Source organism: Vulpes lagopus, chromosome 10 (assembly GCF_018345385.1).
Source record: "Vulpes lagopus strain Blue_001 chromosome 10, ASM1834538v1, whole genome shotgun sequence".
Taxonomy (NCBI): Eukaryota; Metazoa; Chordata; class Mammalia; order Carnivora; family Canidae; genus Vulpes; species Vulpes lagopus.
In genome coordinates this window covers 77,558,448-77,578,173 of record NC_054833.1, presented here as the reverse complement: position 1 = coordinate 77,578,173, position 19,726 = coordinate 77,558,448, and the positions used below count along the sequence as shown (strand labels likewise).

Sequence of the window (19,726 nt, the reverse complement as noted above, 5' to 3'; positions counted from 1 at the left end):
GGTCCCCTGTGCAGCCCCTCTTAACTTGCCAGCTATTATAGTAATTACAGCCTCCAGGCTTCTCATGGTTAAAGCCACCACCTGGTTTCTATTGCTTCAGGATGCTGTCATTACCAACCAAGATATTACCAACCCCAGCCCTGTGATTGCTTCTCTTCCCATCATCCCAGGCCTGCAGAAGAGAGCCCCCTCTGAACTTCATAGGCATGCTGATACCTCTCTCACGAGGACATTTCTCATTGCCATTGTGTATGGTCTGTCCTTTGGGACTCCTGTGGAGCATAACCCTCTGTCTGTCTTCTGGTTCCAGCAAGCCCACTTCCCTCAGGACATTCTTTTCTTCCTCAACAGTCTGCGAGGGCAATTCAGCTGCCTTCTTCCCTGGAGACTTCCCTTGGCTGAGGTTGATATAACCTGCCTCATCCAAGAATATGACTTCTCTCCAGGGACAACATGCATCCAGTGACTGATGGATTTAAGAGGTACAAAGGAGATACAAACCCTTGTGCCTCAATTGAGGACAACCCAGCAAGGCAACTCCAGCTCCACAGCTCTCCATAGGATTGGCTGAGTAGCACCACTTCTCCCTCTGCCCAGTTCTCTGTCCTTTACTTATAGATGTCATCTCCGATGACCCCTCCATCACATCCCAAAAACCCTGCACACAGAGACTTAATCTCAGAGTCTGTTTTCAGGCAACCCAACCCAAGGTAACTCAGTTTTCTCCAGAAGTAGAAGATGCTTGGATACAGAAAGACTTTCATCAACACTTCCCAGAGGAAGTACCAGAAGCTGAATCCTGAGGTAAAGGGAGTGTAACTGAAGAATTGTGAAGCTCAAATTGTTTTAAAACCAGGTGTAGACAGAAGCTCAACAGACCATGCAGCTCTCTGCTGATCTCGATTTGATTCAGGTTGCAAGCCAGGCAAAATGGCCACAGGATTTGGTAAGGGTCACAAATTTGGCTGCAATGGACAGGTGGTACCTTGACTAAAGTGACCTTTCATTTTTCTTGAACATGTGCCAGGCAGTTCCAAATGATGGAATTGACAGGTTCTGAATCTGAAATCACCCCAGTGTAGACAACTGTAGCATCTTCCTTTCCCTGTTCTACTTCGACAAAACTAGCTCAGCATTTTCTTCATCCATAGGCTCCACTTACTTTATTTCTTCTCTGGCAACCCAGCTTTTCTTCCTACAGAACATGAACAGAGATGCCTTTAACTTTTTTTTCTTTTTGGCTTGAAGAGAATAGTCACACCAAGTTCTAGAGTGTTATTTTCATAAATTGCCTCCTGGATTGTTATGCTCCAGCTTACTGAGCGGTCTCCCTGTCTTGGTCTCATGCCTCTTGTCCAAATGGCAGGCACCTGGCCCCAGGTCCTGAAGTTGGGGGCCAAGATGATGCTATATGGGTTGCCAACTGCAAGCCAGGCCCAAGAGGAAGGCCACCGCTTCGATGCATCCTTTGCTTACTCCCCAGAGATGAGTTCTCCAGAGATTTCAGTTGAGCATTTTTCTAAGAGTCAGAACAAACTATTATTCCTTTATTGCAAGCCAGACTAGTAATACCAAGAAAAAATAAAACAAAAAAGAGAAAAGAACCTTTAACTCACTACCCAAAGATAATTAATCACTGTTAACACTCTGGTATGCAACATTCTTGAAATGCAAGATTAAAATTACTTCCAGTATTTAAAACTTTACTAGGATGAAAGATTTCTCACTGTCCTTTTAATGTGCATTCATTCCATTGATTCCTAACGATGTAAACATTTTTTCCATGCTATATGCTATTTGGATTTCTCCTTTGGCAAATATTCTGTTCATGCCTTAACCCATTTTTGTATAAAGTATTCCTTTTCATCTTATTTGTGAAAGTACTTTATATGTTTAAGAATTGTCTGTCGTTTATGTAATAAACAACATGCTTGGTATTTGTCTTTCAACCTTGTTAATTTATGTATGCAGATATACAAACTTTAAAAATTTTTTGATATAAACAAATCCATCCATCTTTTCATGGTGTTTTCTGTCTTTGAGACTGTATTGATAGTCTATCTCAAGCCCAACATCGTGTATTTACCAATATTTTCTTCTGGCATTTAATGACTTTGTTCTTTCTTAAATCTCTATCAGAAATTTATTTAAGTACAAGGTCAGGCAAGAAAATATAACTTAAAATATTTTCTGAATTATCAGGCCAGTGGAGCTTTTACGAAAGATACATGCAGGTGTCATGCCCATGGTGAGGACCACTAAGGCAACTGCTGTCCCAAGAGTTTATTGAAGAACCCATCTTTGTCTGACTGACGTGAAGCACCACTCTGGTATATAGTATATTCTCTGCTTCTGGGGTGTTCTCTTTTGTTGCTTTGTTCTGACATTAGTGCCTGATTCTAATCATTCTAAGTTTACAATATAAATTTCATTTTCAAATACTTTCTGGTTCTTCTTAATACGTTTGACTTTCATGATGGGTTTTATTTATTTTTATTTTTTTAAGATTTTATTTATTTGTTCATGAGAGAGAGAGAGAGAGGCAGAGGGAGAAGCAGGCTCCATGCAGGGAGCCTGACATGGGACTCGATCCCTCGGATCCTCAGGACTCCAGGATCACGCCCTGGGCTGAAGGTGGCACTAAAGCCCTGAGCCACCCGGGCTGCCCATATGCATGATGGATTTTTAGAACAATTTTTCAAGTCCTCTCCACCCAACAGTGCACTGGGATTTTAATTTTGTTATTTCTGTTTTTAAACTTAGATTAACTTTGAGGAATTTTATCCTTTTACAAGGTTGACTCTATCAATCCAGAAAACTTGACGTGTGTCTCCATTTAGCCAGGTCTTCTTTTATGTCCTTCCATAAAGTTTTACAGTTTTCTTATATGGGTCAAAGCAGCATTTTTTAAAAGGAACTATACATTTTTTACTTCATAGGATTACAGAATCTCAGGACTGGAAGGGACTTAAAAACCATCTTGTCACCCCACCCAGTCCGTTGCTAAGCCCACCTTTCAAACAACCAAAGATACAGGGGGTATTTTCATGTTTGTTTTAACATGATGACATCACGCTATGTGTATTTTCTGTGACTTCCAATTTTATCACTTGAACAGGTCTTGAAAAAAATTCTTATCAGTGTATATAGATCAACTTAATCCATTTTGATCACTGCATGGTATTCTATGAAGATGACATAGAATCATTTATCATCCCCCTGTTCCTGGACATGTAAGCCATTTCTGTCACTTTGCTGTTACAAGCAACTCAGCTTCCAACCTTGAGCCCTAACTAAAATCAAAGCCCCCAAATCCTGGATTACAAACCCAGTGCTGGCAAAGCCCCCCTCCTCAGAATCACCACTAGGTGGCACAGTGCTTGTACAAAAAAGGTCTGACTTCCAGTGTCCTTCAATTCTGTCCAACAAACATTTATTGAACATGTATTATATAATAGGCACTGGAATTTTTAATACACTAATTTCAATAAAATAAACAAGTTCATCAATTCAAAAATACTTACGGAGTGCACACTAAGTGTCCAGCTCTGTGTAGGTCCAAGGACTCCAGGGAAAATTAACAATTCCCCTGCTGTTCTAAACTCCAATAATTCCCAATATAAAACAGGGGTCATCACAACATGGTACCCACTGATTTCCAAGCCCCAGATAAGTCCACACAGTAGATCAAGAGACCAGGACGGCAGATTCTCAAATAATTTGGACAATCACTTAAATATGTCATGAAATTTCCATGCTTATGCTCCCAGGCTCTTGTACACGTCATTCTCTCTGCGTAGGATGCAGTGTAACTTGGTATTCCTTCAGAAGGATACCCTGAGACAAGGATTCAAATGCAAGTCATTCATTTGGGAGGTGATCCCAGGAAGCACCAGTTGGGGAGTGGGAAAGTGAGACAGGGAAGGAAAGGAAGCCAATAGATGATGCATTAACAAACTAGTTACAAATGGGGGCAGATGGAGTGGAGTCCCTCTGATGAACGTGGGAAGACCATGTAACACACACCTCAGAGTTTCCAAACTGAAAGATGAAGTTGCTGGTCTATTTATCCACTAATTGCAGCTAGTCATTGGTTGAGGGCTGTCCTGGGGATGATTAATTCTCTAGCACTTCCAGCCTCCCTCATGTGCTCCTGGGAGCCCAGAAAAAGCCTCAAGCGAAGGGATTCAGATGCTGGCAGTTGCCAGTTAGACCAGCATGTGCAGAAATATGGGCTAGGCACCAATATGCCGGGAGATATGAGTGGGCACTAGTGACATCTGCTACAAATGCCTAGTCTACTGTCACCTAACTAATTTATTCTTCAAAACACAGGGCAGAAATCACCCACATGGGCAAGGCTTGTATGCGTCTGCACCAGGCCTGTTGAGTTGCCCCACTTTTCTGTGCACCAGGAGTTTTGTGCTTAAGTCATCCCTACCAAGAGATTAGAAGTAGTAGCTCTGAGGCCCAGGTTGGCCTCACTCCAAACCCTAGGACAAAATCACTAACATGTTCACTACAAGTGAGCTCCTTGGCTTGTAGATGCATCCCTCCATCTCTGCCTCTGCTTTTTTTTTTTTTTTTTTTTTTTGGCTCTGCTTTCATGTCATAATCTGCTCTGTGTTTCTGTGTGTCCTCTCTTTTTAATAAGGACATCTGTCATTGGATTGCAGACCCACCCTACCTCCAGGATGATCTCCTGTCAAGATCCTTAGTTTGATTAACATCTACAATAAATATATCCAAAAGAAATTTAAAGGAGATAAAGTCCCTCTGTGGCCCTTAATTAGAACATGGGATTGGAACTGCTCGTAGCCATTTTGCCCGTGGTGAGGAGAAAGCTGGCCTAAAAAATGAGACCAAGCCAAAAGCAGAATAAAGATATGAAGAGAGAAATAGAAACCCGACATTGTTTGAGCCCTTGGATCCAGCCATGTCTGAAGCTCACCTCTCCTTTACACTTTCCAGTTACGAGTCAACAAGTATCTTTTGCCTAAACTAGTTTGAGTTGAATTGTTAACACTTGGAATGGAAAACAGTTCTCTCTGACACACTCAAGTACTGCACATCTGCTTTCATCCTCAATCCCTTTCCCCTTCCTCTTCTTCTCCTACCTGACGAATCCTTATTTATCCTTGGGTCTCAGTCTAAATAAAACTTCCTGAAGCAGATCTTCCCTAAGCTGATACCGACCTGCACCTCAGAGTTCATCAGTTCTCCCTGGTGGATGTTATCAGAGCCCCATACTCCCTCACTATAATGATATTTTCCATATCATTGGGGTTTGGAGCTGACAGCGAAGAAAGAATTCTTGAGACATCTTTGGTGCAAAAAAAAGTGGTTTTATGAAAGCACAGGGACAGGACCCACAGGCAGGAAGAGCTGCATTGGGGTCATGAAGAGTGGCCCATTATCGACTTTCAAGTTGGGAGTAGGTTAAAAAGAGCGGAGTTTTGGAAGTAAGGTTTCCAGGACTTTGAGGAGGCTAGCTATTGGTGGGAAAAGGTCATTTATGATCATCTAATAACATTTTAGTCATGAGACCCTTTAGATATATGTATAGGGTGGATCATATGCTTGGGGGATGATTACTAATATATATCTTGGGGGGTAGAGATAAAGGAGGTTTCCAAAGAAATTTTTATATATTAGAGTATACTCACAGGATCCTGGTGATGAAGGGGGTGGGAGGGGTAGGTGGTCAGGATAATGTTAAAGTAAGATTGCCTTTTGCCCTTAGCAAAGTGTCAACATCGAGGCAGCTGAGCTCCCAGGAGAAGGTCACTTATCTGTTTCAAAGACTTGTCAATAGGCTGTAGGCAGGAAAGAAATTTAATTTTTTCTTTTGCCTTTGTTTCCCATATCAGTAACACTTGCCTCATGTTATTGGAACTACCTGTTTAATTGATCCTCCTATACTAATACCACTACTACACTGACATGTCAAATCTCTGAGGGGAGAAATTGTTTATTGCTCTATTCCTGTTTCCAGCATAGTGATGCAATGTAGTAAATGGCTAATGTCTACTCATTCCCACTTTGAATCTTCATTTGTTCTTCAAAAGTATAGTAAAATAGAGGCAGCCCCGATGGCCCAGCAGTTTGGCGCTGCCTTCAGCCCAGGGTATGATCCTGGAGACCCGGAATCAAGTCCCATGTCAGGTTCCCTGCATGGAGCCTGCTTCTCCCTCTGCCTGTGTTTCTGCCTCTCTCTCTGTGTCTGTCATGAATAAATAAGTAAAATCTTAAAAAAAAAAAAAAGTATAGTAGAATAAACGATGACCAAGTGTAAGTGTTTTTGTGTGGCTACTAGACAGTTGTAAATATGTGCTAATTTTTAGTATAAAAGCTAGTAATTGCTTTTGCTTAGGATTTCTTAATTAAATAATAATTTTTTGAAACTCCCCACGCTGATCAAAGAAAATAATTTGAAGAGGATAATTATATTCACGAAGGATGAAAATTATTGTTTTAATAGTATTTAGTGGTCTAATTAGACTAAATAAAGGAAGAACCCAGTTTGCCAGGTCTTTAAGCATTTTCTGAAGATCTGGATTAAAATCTAAATAATACATCACCATGAACTGCTCTTCTTTTAAATAATTTTTGGGACTTTTTTCCTGATTATTAAAACAAATTATAATCATTGTGAAAAATTTAGGAAATCCATAAAAGTGTAGTTGGAGATAACAGAAAGCCCCATTCTTCCCATCAATGAATCTTTGCATTTTATTTCTGTGTGCATTCATAACCAGACACCAGCTAAGATTCTGGCTTTTACCCCCAGGAATGCTCCTGCTCTTACCTTACGCTTGTATGGGGTTCCTGATTTCACTTCTCATGGTTGTTCCCTTTTTATCTCAGTTGGGCTCTGAGCTGGGCATGGAGCCTGCTTAAGATTCTCTTCCTTCTGCCTCCCACCCCCTTCTCTTTCTCTTAAAAAGAAAACAAAAAAAAGGAAAATCAGAATTCCTTTTCTCAGTCCATTTGCACACTCGGGGGTCTGTACTGGGTTGAAGAGTACCACCCCTTCAAAACCCATGTCCACCTGGAACCTGTAAATGAAATGTGACCTTATCGGAAATAAGGTCTTTGCATATGTAATCAAGTTAAGGTGAGGTTTTCCTATTAATGTGGGTCCTAATTTAATGGACTCTTGTCTTATAAAAGAAGAGGAAAATGTGGACACAGACACACAGTGGGAAAGGACCACCTATGGAAGGAGGCAGAGATTGAAATTACACTGCCACAGGCCAGGGAACTCCAAGGACTGCTTTGCAAACCACCACAAGTTAGAGGATGCAAAAGATGCTTCCCCAGAGCTTTCTGGGAGAACATGGCCCAGCTGCCACCTTGATCCTGAACTTCTAACCTCCAGAACTGTGAGAAATTGTTTTTTGTTTTCTTAAGCCACCAAATTTGTTGTGCTGCATAATGGCAGTTCCAGGAAACTAAGAGGCTCCAACCACCTGCTAAGTGATCTTTCTTTTCCCCCATCCCCCAGCTTCCACCCAAGGCCAAAAAATCCCCTCTCACTTCCTCATCAGAAAAGCAATTTAGGTTCTTTCACTCCTCCCCCAAGCAAAGTGCCCTCCCTCTGCAGATGCAAAGGCTATTCTCCGCTTCACCAAGGGCAAGGCAGCCCAGGAGGGCTTTCCTTTCTCCTGCCTCAGCCCACCTGTTGTTCAAAGAAGGCTGAGTGGGGCAAAGATTGATCCCTACTCTGATAAAAGTTGTACCATTCTGCTTGAAGATTTTTTTTTAAAGGAAGAGAAAAAGAGGAAAAGGAAAGCAGTTATGGTCAGCTTGGATGTAAAATAACAAATGGTACATTTAAAGTAGCAGATGTGTTCCCATTTTTCTTTTTTAAAGTGGAGTGGGATCCTTATATAATCTTGTTACTCTTCCCCCGCCCCATATTAGAAAGTCCTCAAGGATTATACTAAAATTTATACAGATCCACAATCTCTTATTTACAAGTCCAAATTGTTCCAAAAACCAAAAGCTGTTTTGAAAGTTTGGTGCCAGCTCATTTGGCAGCAAAGCTAACCTGAAGTGGCCTAGGGCTATTTATGGTCTATTTATAGCAATTAGTGTGACTATAAATAAGTTTCATGGCAGAAACCTGGATGTGTGGATCATGCTGCCACAGACCCTACTGACAGAGCTAAATAACAGGCACCAAATTATCCTTCTAAAATTCTAAAATTCTGCGGACACCTGGGTGGCACAGTCACTTAAGCGTCTGCCTTCGGCTCAGCTCATGATCCCCGGGGTCCTGAGATGGAGCCCTGCATCGTGCTCCCTGCTCGGCAAGGAGCCTGCTTCTCCTTCTCTCTCTCTGCCTGCCACTCCCACTACTTGTGCTCTCTTTGTCAAATAAATAAATCTAAAAAAAATAAAATATAAAAATAAAATAAAATTCCAAAATTCTGAATTCTAAAACTCTCTCAAGGAGTTGTGGACCTGTAAAACCATCCCCCTGATGTTGGATATTAAGGTTCCTTTCGGCGTTTTGCTCTTAAAAATTTGCTGCAGGGAACACGTCTTATATATGAACCTTTGTGTGCACCACTGTTTTATTTCCTTAACATAAATTCGTTGACATGGAATTAGGAAATCAAAGAAAAGAAACACTTCTAAAGTCCTTGGTGGATATCGTCAATTTGTTTTCCAGAAAGGTTATATCAATGAACCCCTCCCTCACCAACACTGGATAATACCAGTTGTATTAATTTCACAGAGGAGAATTTTTATTCCCCTTTGCTTTGTACTGCTGTAAGGACTGGTGATGTTAGATATATATTTTTTGAAATGTTTATTATCAGGGCACCTGGCTGACCCAGTTGGAGGAGCATAAGACTCTTCATCACAAGGTCATGAGTTCAAACTCCCTGTTGGGTGTGGAGATTACTTGAATAAATAAAGCTTTTTTTTTTTTTTTTTTTTTTTTTTTTTTATGATAGTCACACAGAGAGAGAGAGAGAGAGGCAGAGACACAGGCAGAGGGAGAAGCAGGCTCCATGCACCGGGAGCCCAACGTGGGACTCGATCCCGGGTCTCCAGGATCGCGCCCTGGGCCAAAGGCAGGCGCCAAACCACTGTGCCACCCAGGGATCCCGAATAAATAAAACTTAAAAGAAAAGATATTTATTATCATTTCTAGTTCATTTTCTGGTATTGTCTATCTGTGACCTTTGTCTATTTTCTACTGATGTCAGGACCATCTCATAAGGCTGTTCTGTATATGAGCCTTGGCCAAGGCCAAGGGCATACAGTGGCCAAAATCAAGTCTGATTCCAGTCTTCTACCTGTGCCCACACAACTGAGGAAGGGCACCCTTTTCTTCTTTCAAAGCAACCTGCATACCTGTGGACTTGGCAAGCCTGCACTGCAAGACTGGGTCCGACTATATGGGGTGACTTTTTCTAAATTTATCTGCCCAGAGTTGGGGGGAAGAAGCCCTTTCTAATTTGCCCCAAGGTAGCTAGCTAAGGCCTTGGTTAGATCTTTGTTTTTCTAATCAATTTGTCTCGGTTCTTTATATAGTAAAGCTATTAATTTTCTGTGTATCCTTTCATGCTGTATTTTCCTTGCTTATTGTTTTGTGTTTGTTCCACTCATAAATTATTCAAATGCATTCCACATTACTTTTTTCTAAAAGATTTTATTTATTTATTCATGAGAGAGGCAGAGACACAGGCAAAGGGAGAAGCAGGCTTCATGCAAGAAGCCTGATGCAGGACTCCATCCCTGATCACACCCTGAGTCAAAAGGCAAACGCTCTACAGCTGAGCCACCCACGCATCCCTCCACATTGCTTTTCATTAACAAAACCTTCATGGAGTTCTAAGTGGTTTTCTTTCTCTTCCTTTTGCTTCCAAATATTATTTTGAGTGGTGAGCGAGAGGTGGAAGCATATGAAATTTACCTCTTTAAATGGTTAACTACAGTTGTCAAAGGGACACATTTGGTTCTGTTGAAACTCCCAGGCCACAGCTAGCCATTTAGGGAGACATCGATATTTACCTCATCTATCCAGCCATTTCATCAGCATTAATTATTGAGCACCTGCTATGATCTAAGAACTGTGCTAGACTTTGAAAATGCAGCGGTGAATAAAAAGAAACAGCCCCTTCCTTCATGAGCTTGCACTGGACAATGTGTATTCAAGTTTAACATAACTATTAACAACAGCTGACATTTATGAGCACTTGTGGTATGCCAGGCCCTGGTCTAAGCACACATGGGTACTAGTGTATTTACTTATCTTACCAATCCTTTGAGGAGGTAGGTATACTATTGTCCCCATTTTATAAGTAAGGAAAAACTGAGGCATGAAAAAGTTAAATAACTGGATCCAAGTTCACACACTGACAAGTAGCTCTGTCAGAAGTTGCACCCAGACAGTCTCAGCCACCTGCCTCCCCCCAGCACTCACAAATGGGTCACTTGAGCTGCATGTGCCAACCCTCTCCTTGTTCCCAAATGGTCGCCTCCAGATAGCAGGCAGTGGGTGGAGAGTAATCATGAATGGCAGATACTCAAGTCTCTTTTGGTCTGGGGCTTTGTTCCTTCCAAAACTCCCTCTCGATCTGATCAGTAGCCCCCAACTTCTGACTTGGTCTTGTCTCCTGGTACCAATGTAGGCTTGTCCTTCTGTCTTCATCCCCTGGTTCTGACCCTTCCTGGTTTCCTTCTGCAATTCATTCTCCTCTTTCTAACCCTTGAATTGCTAGAGCCTTTTTAGGCACAGTGTTAGTTCTCTTCCCTTCTCAGTCTTTTACCTTTCCCTAGACAATCCCATCCCTACTTATGGTTTTGAAGCACTGCCTATATTCCAGTGCATTTCAAAGCCCATATGCCTATGGCCTCCCAAATTCTCAGCTCCAGCCCATAAAACACCAGACATATATATCCAACTCCTAGCTGAATCCTACGTGTCTGAAAACCATACTCATCATTTCACTTTCACCAAAGATGTTCCCACTCCTGTGTTCTCTGCCACAGATGATGAAGGGTACCACCAACCAGTCATGAAAGCCAGGAACCTGGGATCCATTCTTGACATCTCCTTCCCCCTTACCACCCTCATATTGAATCCATCCCCAAGTCCTATTGATTTTGTATCCCAAATATTCCTCCAATCCACCCACTTTGCTCCATCACCACCACTATCCTATACACCTGCTCCCAGTTCAAACTACCTGTATCCCTCACCTGAGATTCCTCTTCTACTGGTCTTCTACTATTTCCTTTCCTCTACTCTCACTCTTTTTTAGTCTGTTCTCCATATTCCATCCAGCCAGTGATATTTTTAGAACCCAATATGATTATGTTATCCCCTAAAAAATATGATACTCTTTCAATGATTTCCCTATGCTCTTGTCTGGTGTGGGGATGAGGCTGTGTCATTGGAGGAGGGTGCCCCTTTTTCATCACACAAAGGTTCTCACCAGTCCAGATGCCAATCCCTGCACATCAGGGTTAAGTCCAACTAAAAGTATGTCTTTTTAACCTTCTGCACAGAGGGCATTCCCTTTACAAATTTACACAAAGCTCAAAATATTTAATAAGCTTGAAAGGTCTTCCATAGTCTGTCCTCAGCCCACTTCTCCGGCCTCATGTAGTACTACCTTCCCCTTGTTATCTATATTCTAGTTATGCTGGTCTACTCTCAAGTCCTCACATAAACCATACTCCCTGAGCTTCAGGACCTTGGCACATGCCCTTCTCCCTTACCAAAAATGCTTCTCTTCATGCACAGATAACATCTACTCATACCTTGCATCTCAAATTAAGTGTCAATTCCTTAAGGATGTGTCTCCTGCTAAGACACGGTCAGAATTCTACATATGCTCGTTTTCTTTACAACACTTACCTCATTTTTAAATTGTGCCCTTACTTATGTGATCATATAATTAATAAGTATCTCTGCCTCTGGGCTTTAAATTCTAGAGAGGCAAGGAGTCTAACAGTCAGATTGTTGGTTGTAAGCAACAGAAACTGAGTTTAGCTAAACTTAAGCATAAAAAAATTTATTGGAGGATATGGGGTAAGTTGACAGAATCAATGGCAAGGCTGGAGAGCCAGATTCAGAAAATGCTAAGCAATTAAGGCTCACTTGGCAGTGGAAATATGGCAAAGGTCAAATAATGGGACGGTCTGATTGAGATGCTCCACTGCTGCTGCTGCCACTGGATACGTGTGGCACCTGTGAAACTGACATTGCTGTAATTTATCAAGTGGCCTGATGTATACCTTCATGTCCCCTATCAGTGTCCAAGGCAGGAAAGTTCAGTGGCTGAGCCAGATCACATGCCATTTCCCACCAACCAGGGAACAGGAGCATCTGGCATCCCACCAAGACTCATATAATGGAGGTGTTTCCCCCAGTGAGAAGGTTGTGAGGATGCAGGTAAGCATGGAAAAAGTGACGAATGAACACCAGAAAAACCATATCTGTTCAATTCATGAAATATTCCCCAAATCCATGCTCTTAACCAGCATACTATCCTGCCTCTGTCGAAGAGATTTATGTTGGACCTCTGACCTAGGGAAATTGTAAGATAATGGATGTGAGTCAACACATAATAAATTAGTGGAAACTAATATAGTTGAAACTAATATACACTTTGCAAATTTATAAATTATAGGAGACAGTACAGCACATTGGTTGTGAGCACGCATTTGAAGGCCAATTTGCCTGGGTTCTAGTCCCAGATGTGCCACATATTAGATCTGTGGCCATAGGCAAGTAGTTTAACCTTTAGGGTCTTAATTTTTTCATCAGTTACAGGAATAATACTATAGACACTCAAACTAGTAAAAGAAAAAGAGTATGCCACAATAAAATAAAAGACTATTACACAAACCTAATAATAATGTAATTTCAAAACAAAGACATTTATTTCTTTCTCATACTATAACGTAGGTATCCTACTGGGTGTGGGCAGTCATCTTATACAAACCAGGTGGGCCATGCCCCTGCCTTTGTAAATAGGTGGCTTCCAAGGTTACCCTAATTCCCTAGGGAAGGGACAGAGATATCCCCTTAAGAATGCTAGTCACATTGCTGGAGAGAGTTTAATCATTACGTTATTTTTTTCCCAGATTCTTGGGGATTTTGCTTTCATTCTAACAAGAGTGATGATTTACAAAATATTCAGTATTTTCATATCTTCTAGGTAATCTTTTTTTTTTAAGTAAGCCCTACCCCCACCCTGGGGCTTAAATATATGACCTCAAGATCAAGAGTCACATGTTCCAGCGACTGAGCCAGGTAGGCACCCCTCTTCTATGTAATCTTTAAAATCAAGCATATTAGATAAGACTCTACCTATTTTACAAATAAGAAAACAAAAGTCTGAAAGACCAGCTAACTTCAAAGTCCATACATTTTACATGTAATCAAAGTATCTCTCCTATTTAAGCAATATTAAAAAGCTAAAGAACAACACAATTTAAGAATAGAAATGATCAAGGAAAAAATAAAAATAACCAGGAGACTAACTAGGGAGACAAGTGGAACAAACGTTAGACACGATAGAAATCAGGGTATTGGTGCTCTAGGGTAATGCTGCCAATCTGCCTGACTTGGGTAAATCTATTCTCCTCTCTGGGCCTCCATTTCTTCATCAACAAAATGGAGTCACATACTCAATGATCTTTTTTTCCAGCTCTGACATTCTGTGATTCTATTAGGAAAATACTGAAGCCAAAAATACGTGAGCAGGGAAAAAATGATGTGATTTTTTTTTAATTGCTCCATTTAAGGAAATAGCAAGACTGGAGAAAGCCCCCATGACCGAAACAAGGAAATCAGATGAGCCTCCCATAGGGCCCAGAAGACAAGCTATGACCTGCTTGGTGAGCCACACCTGCTCCTCACATTCCTTCCAAGGGCAGTCCCAGGCCTGTGCACAAAGCAGTGAGTGAAGGAGTGTTCTAGGGGAAATCCTGGAGGTAGAGGCTTAACCCCTGGAGAGAGACTAGGTCTGGATAATCCTGCCCTCAGTAGATGCAAGCTGAGTTTCAAAACGTAATTGTATATATGTATATGTGTGTGTATATATATATATATGTGATATATATAAATATATATTATATATATATATCATGGACTACTACTCAGCCATCAAAAAAATGAAATCTTGCCATTGGCAATGATGGATGGAACTAGAAGACATTATGCTAAGCGAATAAGTCAATCAGAGAAAGGTAATTATCATAGGATCTCACTCTTAAGAAACAAAACAGAGGAAAAAATAAAACAGGACGAACAGAGAGTGAGATAAACCATAAGAAATTCTTAATCATAGGGAACAAACTGAGAGTTCTGGAGGGGAGAGGGATAGGGGAGTGGGGTAACTGGGTGATGGGCATAAAGGAGGGCACATGATACGATGAGCACTGGGTCTTATATATGACTGCTGAATCACTGACCTCTACCTCTAAAACCAATAATACATTATATGGTAATTAATTGAATTTAAATGAAATTTTTAAAATAAAATAAAAATATACATTAAACAAACAAAACAAAACACAAGTGTGAGGGGTGAAAAGTGATTAAGAAAAGTATTTCAACCTGCTTGGTGCATGGGATAGTGACTTGGGCTAGGAAGCCAAACACAAAGGTTCTAAACTCTGGCTTTGGCACATGGAGGTCGTGTGATCCTGAGTATAACCCAATCTCTTTGGACCTCAGCTTTCTGACTGGCAAAATGGATAAGACCTGTAAGAGAGGAGGAAATTTAAGATACCCTGTACTCTAAGTGCCCAGATCCTTCCAGGCACTTTGATCAGTTACTTCATTTAAGCTTTGCATTGATGAAAGAGATCTGTAAGTTCCGTTCAGCAAATGGGGAAACTGCACAGAGGTAAGGGACTTACTTGCTTTGTGGAGCAGGATTTGAACTCAGATTTGTCATCACTTGGGTTGTTTCCAGTAAGCCAATGTCTCAAAGATGATAGGTGTAAAAAGTGCTTTTGGGAAGTATTAAGCGTAATAAAGTGCCAAGACTTAGTCCTGAATTACTGCTGGAATTTAGAAATTATCCACAAATGATACTCTACGAAGAAACAGGCTTTTTCAGGGCTCTCCCCATTGCTCAGCTGCCCACTCAGTCCTTACTCTGTTTATTTTGTAGGCAGTCAAGTGACAGTTTTTTGAATGACTCAAAACAATGGCACCCTGGTGTCGTGAGAAGAATACCAGACTAGGGGACAGGAAGCTGTCTCCTTCCAGCTGTGCCACAGCAACACTGGTCTCGAGAAATCCCTCACCTGTTCCTTCCGTGAAATGAGAGGCTGGGTTAGAAGTGATGGCCAAGGTCCCTATAGCTAAGGCACTTCAGTGACTCAGAGGAGCTGAAGGAGAGTAGAGTCTCACACTATTACAGCTCCCATTCTAGCCTCAGGCACTTGTATTTTGGAGAAGCCAGCCTACATTCCCCCCCTCCCCTCCTTAAGAGAGGAGAGAACTGACCCAGAGACAACTTTGGGCATGGGGTGAAGGGAGTGTCACCCTAGCAGGAGTGCTTACGGACTTAGGGATCCGCCCCAAGCTGGGAAGGCTGAAGCCGAAAGCCTCCTCCCCGATTCTTAACTGGTGTTTCAGCCTTTGAGAGGTAGGCATAAACCACAGAGTGGCAGTGGGAGGAGGAACAAGCGATGGATTTCAGGGGAAGAAACTCAAGTCCTGGATTTAGCTACTTACTGTCAGGTGTACGAGCCACTCCCTCCTTTGTGCACACCCACTGTTGCACCAATTTCCTGGTAACTGCTGAAACTTGTTTACCTGTAGGCCACCAAACAGTGACCTTCTAACATACTCCACATAACACAAAGGAGTGACAATGAGGAAAGAAGCATGAAGGAGAGAGGCTGCCAGTTTTACGCTTGATCTTAGCCAAAAGGCTGAGAAGCAATAGGTCGCCAGTTTTGACAGCTAATAGGAAGTACAAGTTTTTAAAGCATATGACCGCTGAAATTTTAGGAAAACAACCTGTGTGTGTGCCATCCACCCCCAGCCCCTCCCAAACCAGAGGTAGGGCCCACTGCAGACTAGCTGTAACTATATGGCCAAGTCCTTTAACCTGTCTGGGAGCCAAGAGATTTGATAGGAAGTACATCGCCAGGGGCTAAATGGGAATAATACCACTACTTCCAAGTAGGGCTGGGATTCAGAGGAGATACAGCTCCTGAAACAAAGGTAGTGCTCTCCATTCTCCACTGGAGACTCTTTAGAGAACCTAAAGCTGGTCCCCTTTCCCTACAACAGGCAGCTAGTTCTAGCCTCCTGCCTCGGACCCACGCTCCTGCACTCTGAGGGAGGTTTCCAAGCCATGTTAATTCAGAAAGACCAGTATTGATGCCAGCCTGTTAACGCATCTCAGGAAAACACCAGAGTGGCAAAATGAAATGCCTGTTCCTGAAAAGGGAGAAAAAAAAAATAAGTGTTATAATTTGAAATAAGATCCCCGAGTGGTGGGAAATGAGAGGATACCCTAGTGATACGAATCCGGAGCGCATTTTCACAAACTCCATCTTTTGGTCTGTGCCTTTTCCGTATTTTATTAAATTCATGTTGTTGTTGTTGTTCTTTTAAAAAAAAAAATCACAGCAGCATTATCAAAGACAAAATATGTACAAACATTTTACAAAAGAAACATTACTAACATCTGCTTTAATAATAAGGGCAGGCTGAAGAACAGACGCTGAGTTTGTTGTAGGGGAGAGTCCACCCTCCAACAGAGACATCCCAAATGTGTTGAGGCAGCTGAAACAGGCTTCTTTCCCGGTGACCAAGCATCCGTGGTGGGTGACCCAAACGACAGCAAACGGGCATACGCTGCACGGGCTCGGCTGGCGAACTCCTTTCTCACCAGCAAGGCCATGCGCGCTAGGAGAGGAGCTAATCAAAAATAACTTAAGCCAAGACAGTGCAAGCGCTGTTCCCACCCCACCCCCACCCCCACCCCCGCCCTCCTCCTCCTCCTCCTCCTCCTCCCCGATAGAAGCCCCTGGAAGCTTTCGACATCGACGTCGTCTATGGCAGACGGTGCTGGGCTGTCACACAGGCACGTGATTCTTATGCCTAAGCCTGCGCCGAACTTGCCTGAACTCTTCCAGTCGGGGTTCTGGTCGGGGACCGAAAGGGAAGGAATTCTAGAAACGCTTCCCCTGAAGCCCCACGTGGGAAAGACAGGTGACCTGAGCCAGGATGGATTAAACTGGGTGGGGGTGGGGGTGGGGGTGGGGCGCGGCGGGAATTTGGGAAGAGCCACGTGTCCTTTGGGCCGAGTCTGCGCGCCCGCGCGGGGGGGCGGGGTCCCCTCGGGGAGGGGGGGGTGGGGTCCCCTCGGGGAGGGGGGGCTGGGGTCCCCCGCGGCTGAAACCCTCCCCCCCGCGCCTCCACCTGCCCCTCCCCCCGGGCCCTACAAGCTCGGCTCCTTTCTCAGCTCCCCCAGCTCTTTGACCTCCACCTTGCGGTACTTCCCCGCCTTCCTCCGATTGGTGATGACCAGGACGGCCACGCCCGCGACGAGGGCCACGACGACCACCACGATGACGGCGACGAGGCCGGCCGTGAGGCGCTTCATGGAGAACTGGGGGGGCTTCTCGTCCAGGTAGTAGATGAGCGCGCGCTCCACCTGCAGGGGCTCGCCGCGCACGCGCAGGTCGAGGCCGCCGCGGCCCGGGAACAGCGACTCGCCCTTGACGTCCCGCTCGAAGTAGTAGGCGGCGTCCGCGATGTCCACGTCGCCGGGGGCCTTGTCGGACGCGTTCTGGCGCAGCTCGATCTGGATGGTCGGCCGCTCGTAGTGCACGGCCGCCACGAACCGGGGCCGCAGCAGGTAGCGCTCGCGGAAGAGCCGGCGCAGCTCGGCGTCCAGGTCGGAGCGGTCGAAGGCGCGCGCGGCCGGGCGGTGGCGCAGGTCCAGGAGGATGTGGTGGGTGCGCACCAGCTCGTCGCAGCGCAGGCTCAGGTCGCCCTTGTCGGTGCGGCGCACGCCCACCGAGTTCACGCACCAGCACACCGACGTCTGGTTGCACTGGCGCGCCTTGAAGCGGCCGTCGCGGTCGCAGTCGGGGTCGTACAGCCCGTCGTTGTCCAGCAGCGCGTGCTCGCCGGGCCGCACCAGCGCGCGCCCGCTCTTGGCCCTCGCGCGCGCCTTGAGCAGCAGGCACTTGGCGGTCAGCGTGGAGCAGTCCACCGGCGCGTCCGCGCCCAGCAGGTGGCACCGGCAGCGGCCGCCGGGGCCGTCGGCGCGGCACAGCGTCATCTTGTTGGTGGCGCACGTGCAGTTGCCCTGCGCGGCCGCGGGGCGGGTCGCCGCCGCCAGGAGCAGCGGCAGCAGCAGCAGCAGCAGCGGCGGCGGCGGCGGGGAGGGCAGCGCGAGGCCCCGACCCCGGGCCATGGCGGGACGCGGAGCGCGGGCGGGGCGCGGGGACAGGCGCGGGGACAGCGCGGAGTGTGCGGCCCGCCGCTCCCCTGCGCTCTTATACTCCGCCGGACCTGCCCGGCTGGTTGGGCGGACTCGCCCTCTGGTATTTGGGTGACACATCCCCCCTCCCCCCCCCCCCGCCCCGTCACCGTCCCACGGAAGGCGCAGCCCCCGCCCCGCGATACGATCGGGGCAGCGGAGGCAGCTCCCGCCTCCTCCAGACCGAAAGCCCGCCCGGGAGGAGAAAACCGATACTCACCTGCGGGGGGGCTGCGGGGGCTGCGGGGGGGCTGCGGGGGGGCTGCGGGGGGCTGCGGGGGGACTGCGGGGGGACTGCGGGGGGGCTGCGGGGGGGCTGCGGGGGGCTGCGGGGGGACTGCGGGGGCTGCGGGGGGGCTGCGGGGGGCTGCGGGGGCTGCGGGGGGGCTGCGGGGGCTGCGGGGGGCTGCGGGGGGGCTGCGGGGGGGCTGCGGGGGGCTGCGGGGGCTGCGGGGGGGCTGCGGGGGGCTGCGGGGGCCCCGCCCCCGGCCCGCCCGGCCTCACCTGGGGAGGAGCGGCCGCCAGCCCGCAGACCCTGGCCGCCTGGCTGCTCCCCCCTCCCCCACTGGAATCCTGGAGAATTTCATTGAAATAGAAGGCCCCGGAGATCGTCAGGCTTTTGACCCCTCCCTCCCCTCCCTTTCTCAACCTCTCACCCTTACCCTACCCTGCCCTACCCCCAGCTCGGCTAGCAGCAAGGAGTCCTAGTTCACAGTAGGCGAGCAGGATCTCAGCCTCACCTCAGTCCTGACAGGTATGGACCGCCTTTCACGCCCACTTTATGGCGGGGCAGTTGAGGCTGACACTTAAGGTCACCCAGCCCATCAGCATCCTCCCATTCTTCCTCCGAGGGGCCTTTCTTTTTCTTTTCTTTTTTTTTTAATATTTATTTATTTATTTATTTACTTATTTACTTATTTGTTTATCTATTCACGATAGACAGAGAGAGAGAGGCAGAGGGAGAAGCAGGCCTCATGCCGGGAGCCCGACGCGGGATTTGCTCCCAGGTGTCCAGGATCGCGCCCTGGGCCAAAGGCAGGTGCTAAACCGCTGAGCCGCTGAGCCACCCAAGGATCCCCTCGATGGGCTTTTCTCTTCGGCCTGGCCATTGTGAAACTTTGAATCAGTGTTTACGGAAAGACGGTGGGGCACAATCCGAAGAAAGGGAGCAGTGTTTGTTACTCACCATGAGTAAAACCCAGGTGCCCCGGTGCCTGGTGTGTCAGATGTTC

General features: G+C 45.7%; 1 protein-coding gene across 1 annotated transcript; it reads right to left on the bottom strand.

The window, feature by feature from the left end:
• Window positions 1-16,561: 16,561 nt before the first annotated feature.
• Window positions 16,562-18,594, bottom strand: TACSTD2 (tumor associated calcium signal transducer 2). Its single transcript, XM_041770033.1, has one exon. The coding sequence runs from the start codon at window positions 18,573-18,575 to the stop codon at window positions 17,445-17,447; it is 1,131 nt and encodes a 376-aa protein (XP_041625967.1). The 5' UTR covers window positions 18,576-18,594; the 3' UTR covers window positions 16,562-17,444.
• Window positions 18,595-19,726: the final 1,132 nt, after the last annotated feature.

Coding starts and splice junctions, on each gene's coding strand:
- TACSTD2 (XM_041770033.1), bottom strand. CDS start 18,575: ATGTGTCACCCAAATACCAGAGGGCGAGTCCGCCCAACCAGCCGGGCA.